The sequence below is a fragment of the Capra hircus genome, chromosome 14 (genome assembly GCF_001704415.2).
Source record: "Capra hircus breed San Clemente chromosome 14, ASM170441v1, whole genome shotgun sequence".
In the NCBI taxonomy this organism is placed as follows: Eukaryota; Metazoa; Chordata; class Mammalia; order Artiodactyla; family Bovidae; genus Capra; species Capra hircus.
The window spans coordinates 80697590-80704038 of record NC_030821.1 but is presented as its reverse complement, the minus strand read 5'-3'; the positions used below and the strand labels follow the sequence as shown (position 1 = coordinate 80704038).

At 62.6% G+C, this 6449-nt stretch overlaps 1 protein-coding gene across 1 annotated transcript; it reads right to left on the bottom strand.

Moving 5' to 3' along the window:
* On the bottom strand, positions 2260-4842 carry GPIHBP1 (glycosylphosphatidylinositol anchored high density lipoprotein binding protein 1). Its single transcript, XM_018058666.1, has 4 exons — positions 4105-4842; positions 3444-3563; positions 2715-2825; positions 2260-2611 (listed from the first exon to the last, which is right to left on the bottom strand). The coding sequence occupies exons 1-4, from the start codon at positions 4154-4156 to the stop codon at positions 2376-2378; spliced, it is 519 nt and encodes a 172-aa protein (XP_017914155.1). The 5' UTR covers positions 4157-4842; the 3' UTR covers positions 2260-2375.

Here is a 6449-nt window from a genome sequence, read left to right as displayed (position 1 = left end):
ACTTTGCCAACAAAGGTCCATCTAGTCAAGGCTATGGTTTTTCCAATGGTCATGTATAGATGTGAGAGTTGGACTGTGAAGAAAGCTGAGCGCCGAAGAATTGATGCTTTTGAACTGTGGTGTTGGAGAAGACTCTTGAGAGTCCCTTGGACTGCAAGGAGATCCAACCAGTCCATCCTAAAGGAGATCAGTCCTGAATATTCATTGGAAGGACTGATCCTGAAGCTGAAACTACAATACTTTGGCCACCTGATGTGAAGAAGTGACTCATTGGAAAAGACCCTGATGCTGGGAAAGATTGAAAGCAGGAGGAGAAGGGGACGACAGAGGATGAGATGGCATCACTGACACGACGGACATGAGTTTGAGTGAGCTCTGGAAGATGGTGATGGACAGGGAGGCCTGGTGTGCTGTGGTCCATGGGGTCGCAAAGAGTCGGACGTGACTGAGTGACTGAACTGAACTAAGGTACATGAGGGCACGAGAGTGGCCCTAACCCAAGCTGACTGGTGTCCTTATTAGCAGAGCAGGTCAGGACACAGGCATACACAGAGGAATTGGTCCACACAGTCTTGGAGGCCGAGAAGCCCCCAGTCCACTCTCTGGAAGCAGGAGAGTGGGGCCGTGGTGGTGTCGTTCCCTCTGAGCCCTAAAGGCCCGAGAAGCAGGAGTTCCAAGATTGGCAGGCAGGAGAGGATGGGCATCCCAGCTGCAGAAGAGGGAGCTGGTCCTTCCTGCCTTTTGTTCCACCTGGGCCTCGGATGGCCTGGGTGATGCCCACTCACCTGGGGCAGTGATCTTCTTTCTCAGGCCCACCATTCACATGTCCAGTGCTCCTGGAAACGCCCTCACAGAAACATCGGGAATAACGTTTCGCCAGCTGCACGGGCATCCCTTAGTCCAGGCACGCTGACACACGAAATGGACTATCATGGCCTCCAAGGCGGACACAGCCCTGCCGTTCCTTCTGACCTCCGGACCACAAGATCACTCATGTGTGTGGTTTGTGGTCATTTGCTCCGGCAGCCATGGGGAGCAGGGTCTCTGATCCGGATGGACGTGTTCCCCGCCAGCCTCCCGGGAAGGCGCAGAGGTGCTGCTGGGCCGGATGGGAAGGAGGGGCTGACCACACAGCCTCCCGGGGCCTCTGGCTTCTCCTTCCGGGGACTGGCCTTGAGCGCCGAGCCCTGTGACAAGGCCCTGGCTGTGACTGTCCACTGGCATCTCAGACTGGACTTGGCCTAGGGATCCAGCTGGGTCTTGGCCGCCATCCAGCTGCTTGCAACCTCTGGCTCAGGTGCCCTGGCTCCGCTGTCCACCGGCCTGTGGCCACCTGGGAGGGCGACCGCTGTTGACCAGAAGCCCTGGGCTGGGTCCCGGACCTGCCACCACCAACTGCATGACCCTGGGCAGACGTGTTGCCTCTGTCGGGTGGACTGTTGTGTGCCGGGACGGTGGCGTTTCCTTACCAAGAGGTTTCCCTTGGTGAGGAAAGGGGAAACATACGGTGGGAGGCTGCTCTGCCTGCAGGAACGCGGGGCAGGCAAGATGGAGGGCTGGGCTTCCCTGCCCAGGGGGTGTTCAGCTGGTGGGCACCAGCGCCCTCTGTGCCTTGTTCCATACCGCTCTGATGGGGAAACTGAAGCCCAGCCCTCTCTTTCCCCCTCTGGGGCTCGGCTCCATCCAGGCACCAGTCACGGAGGCCTAGCGCCCAGCAGCCAGCGACACCCGCCCAGCTGGAGCAGAGGCTGGGGAGGCCGTGGGGCTCCTGCCCTGCCCCTCCGCTTCTCCCTGACTGCCCCCTCTTCCGCCCCATCCCCCCCACCCAAGCTGAGTGGTTGGCTGCAAAGTCATACACCACCTGCCTCCCTCTCTTTTCTCTTTGTCTTGCAGCCCCTCATTAATTCCATTCACCCACAAGCCACCCTGGGTGGGGGCCTTTCCTCCTCTAGGCCAAGGAAACCTTCCTCCCCAAGTCTCCTCTCTACAAGGGCCACCCCTCACATGGATGGATGGAGGTTTCTTTTTGGCAAGAAGTTGGGGAGCAACCTGGGGTGGGCTCCCCGCTGGCATGCAGTGAGTGTTTTCTCTGCTGGGGGCAGGGAGCTGTGTGGACCCAACCTGTGAGCCGCTGAGGCCTGGACCTAAGGCCCACGTGTTGGCCATCTGCCATGCACAGGCAGGGAGAGGAGGCCAGGATGCTGGAAGGGGAAACCGAGGAAGGGCTGCTGTGGCCAAGGAACCGGTGCTGCAGGGTCATCACGGGTGCTTCCAGTTTATTCTCCATGGGCTGGGGGAGGGGACAGGAGACAGCGGACAGAGTGCTGGCCAGCCAGGGTGCAAGCCATGCTGGGCGCAAGGAGGGACCGCCCCACTCAGAGCCCCATGGCCTGAAGGCCGGCCAGGAGGCTGAGCAGGACGGTGGCAGCCACAGTCGCAGGGCTCCCCCGGGGGCCACCTGCTCCCCTCCCTTGGGGATCTTGCCAGGGTGGGGTGTTGCACAGGCTGGACTGGCAACAGGATATGGTCGTCAGGGATCCTTCCACTGTCCTGCTGATGGCTTGACATGTGTCTGCACACCACCCCGAGTAGGTGGTCTGGGGACCTGACTCTGTGAGGGGAGAGAGTGGATCACACGGGACGGGACACGGCAGGGATGGGGCCCCTCACAGGCTTGGGTGAAGCCGTCCCGCCACCCCCGGGTGGCCCCTCACCAGCGTTCCAGGAGGAGACGATGGCTTTGCATGTCCTGGGGAGCACGCAGCTCTGCACCTGCTCGCAGCTCTCCCCCTTGTGCAGGGACTGGCACGTGTAGCACTGTGGCCCTGGGGGGCCGGGTGGGCTCAGCTGTGCGAGGGGCACAGCCCCCGGAGCGCCCCCAGCTCACCCACGCCTGCTGCTTCCCAGCCTCTTCCCCTTGGAGGTCTCTTCCCAATTCCGGTCCGCCTCTCCCACTCTCAGCTGACCCCCTCAAACCCTGCCGTGCTGGAGCCCTCTGTGCCCCCACCTCAGGACTGGCCCCCTTACTCTCCCGCCTCGCCCCCCGCTGCCCTGCCTCACCGGGACAGTTGTGTATTTCTGAACTGGACTCCACACCCAGGGCCTTTGGGTCACTGGTCTCTCCATCCTGGGGCTCTGCTGTGCCCCTGTCTGCTTGGTGAACTCCTATTTAACCTCTCTGCCCCAGCACCATTGCCCCTCCCAGGACTGGCTCCTTCTCTAGCCCCTCCTCTGGATGGCAGTTGGAGGCCACTGCCAGGGTGAGAACTGAGGGTGTGCTGAGTGCCAGGGGCCCCGCCTCCCCCTTCCCCCACCCTGAGGGCATGGACGCTCGCAGCGGAGGCCTCTGCCTGTGGGCTCCTCACTGTCAGCTTCGAGGCACCCATGCGAGTGCTGAGGAGGAGGGTCGAGCGCCCCCATGCTGGGGCGGGGTGGGCAGGTACCTGAGCCCCTGCTGCCCACAGGTGCGCCGGCCTCCTCTTCCTCCTCATCCTCCTCATCATCGTAGCCTTCGCGCCCAGCGTCTGGGTCGTCGTCCTCGTCCTCCTGCGCCTGCCCTCTCCCTGGCCACGCAGGGACACCTGTAAACCTCCACTACCCGGGCGCAGAGGACACAGGCTCGGGGCCCAGTGCCGCACCCCCTCCCCTCAGTCTGGCACCCCCTTCCCAGTCCCTCTGACCTCCCTGACCCTCCCAAGCTGGTGAGGTCGCTGCCTGGGTCTCCGAGCCCTGGCCCCACCTCCTGACTGGTGTGCGACCTGGCAGCATCCTTGCCAACAGCACTAGGGGTTGGGCGCTGGCCTTTCACAGCCCCCGACTCCAGCCACCAGATGGCAGGTACCCTGAAGCCTGAGAGGCTGAGACTGGGTGGGATTGGGTGGGGAGGGTCACCTGCGCCCTGGCGTCTGGCTGGGGCAGGGGCTGGAGGTTTGGGGACCCGTGGGGACTCAGCACAGCCCACCCACCTCCCTCTGGCCTCGGCCTGCAGATGCTCCCCGTCCTCCTCCCCAAGCCACGTCTTGCCCCCGGGCTGGGTGACCCTGAGGGCCTGCAGCCTGGACCAGGCATCCCTCTCCCTGCAGGGCCGCCCCTTGCCCCACGCACCTTGCTGCCTGCACCACAGCAGGGCCAGCAGGACAGCCGCTAGCGCCTTCATCCTGCGGGGCTGCCACCTCTGCCGCGTCTGCTCACCAGGGCCTCGCTGGGGCTCTGAATCTGTGGGAAGTGGGACAAAGGGCCTTGCCGGGGGCTTCCCAAGGCCCCGGGCCGCCAGCTTCAGCCTCAAACAATGGGCCTCACGCTGGCCCCCAGGCCAGGCACCGGGCCAGGGATGGTCATTTCCCTCCGTGGCTCCAGTGGTGGGGGAGAGGAAGTCACTGTGGCGGCCGGTGGGACGTCCTGTCCACCTGAGCGGTTCTGCCCTGGCCCTGCGGCCTCAGCCCTGCAGTGCAGGCTGGCCAGCCCCCACCCCTTGTCTCGACCCTGAGACCAGGTCCAGGCCACAGCCACGGGAGCCTGGCTTCGTGGACCCTCCAGTCCAGCTGCAGACCGCTGAGTGGCACCGTCAACCACGAGTCAGCTGCGTCATCTCCTGGGGCCTTGTTAAGAGCATTTCAGAGTGAGACACAGCTGTGGCCTCCGTCTCCCAGCAGCACTGCGTGGGCCTGCCGGCCGCCGCTGCCCTCCGCCCCACCTCAGGGCCTCTGCCCCGCTGCCTCCTCTCCCTGGAACGCAGTCCCCGCTGACGTCCTGAGGCCGTCCTGCCCCGGGGTGGCGTGCCCTGTGTCAGACAGAGAGCTTCAACCGAGGAGGTCAATGGGAGACCAGACCAGACATCTGAGTCCTTGTGATAGCAAGCACATATTTGCAAACTGCTGCTTCCTGCTTAAGTACAGGAAGATAAATGATTGATAAACACTCTCAGAGGAAGAGCCGTCTGTTTCTGTGAGGTGAAACCAGCCCCTTCCGCACTGGCTTCAGGGTGTTGATGCGGAGTTGTTCGCAGGCGTTAGGGTTAGGGAGTGATGGGAGAGGAGGCCGTGCGATCGTGGGTGAGTGACAGGTGGTGGCTCTGCTTGCCTGTCGCGAGTTCTCTAACAAGTTCATTTTTGCACATGCCCTTACCCTTGATTTGCTAAGAACAGCCCACCCAGTGGAGCACGAAACCACCTGTAGACTTTAGTAACGTTGGTATAATGAGTTGGGTTTGCTAGAGGCTGTATGCCTGTCTAGTCTGGGCGCGGGCAGCCGTGGCAGCAGTGGGCGTCCTCTTGTGTCACTGTGCCGTCTCTATCACGGTAAGCTGCCCACCGCCAGGCCATAGTTTTGCCCATTCTGGGTGAGGTCGGGGGGGTGGTCCTCAGATGGTTGGGGCTTAGCTTGATCCACCCCCTCTTGTCTTTTCGCCTGTCACCTCCCTGCGGCTAATGTCTAACTACCCCACAGTCCCATCTGCACGTGTCACACTCTCAGAGAGGTCTTGCACCACCAACACCTCCTTTTCTCTCCATCCCTCGTGTTGGCCCCCTGCCCTCCGGGGCCGGCCTCCGGGACCACTGGGAGCCTGCCTTTTCCTGGCAGTGCAGCACTGTGGGAGGGGGCTGCCCACTTCCTCCTCTGTGGGCTGCAGGGCAGGCGCTGAGGAGCCCCTTCCTGGAAGCCAACGAAAGGTGGGGCAGGGCAGGAGGCTAGACTGAGGCCTGGAGTCAGGGCTGCGAGCCCGCCCCCGTTGTTCACCGGGGCTCCTCCCTGAACCTGCCCAGCCTGAGTCTCCCCGTGAACATCTTCAGGGGCATTTGGAGAAGAGACTGAGAGCTGGCTCTTGGGCAAAACCACCTGAGCCTGAGCCCAGGCCTCTTTCCCCTGACTCTGTGGGCTTCCGCGCTCTCAAAGCGGTCATGGCCATCAAGAGCCAGTGCCTGCTGGCATGTAGGACGGTGCCCAGCAGAGTCCCCCCAGGGCTGGCTGGGATGGCATTCCTCTGCAGTCTCAGCCGCCAAGCATTATCCTCCCACCTGCTCCTCTGAACCAGTGCACCGTCCTCTCCCCGTGGGCACTGGGCTGCTTGAACAGCCTCAGCTTCTGCGGGGAGCTGCCTGGCCTCTGGTCTCTGATTGTCAGCTGTCCCCAGCCCGCCCCCATCTGGAGGCCAAAATCTCTCTCCAGCCAGGGTCATCCTCCGTGCTCATGGCCCAGGACCTGCCCTCTGCATTCCTGAGGCCTGTGTCCGCGGTCACCCCGCGTGCTGGCCTCGCACACTGCCTTCCTCCTGCAGGTGCTCTGACCTGGGCTCCCAGGAGCTGTTCCCAGGCAGGGCCCCATGGGGGTTCCCAGAAGTGTTAGGGAGCAGGAGGTCTCCACCTGCTGCCTGACCCCTCAGACAGGCCCAGCTCCTCCTTGGCCCAGATGCAAATAATAAATAACATCATTTAATTCACTAGTTAAAATTA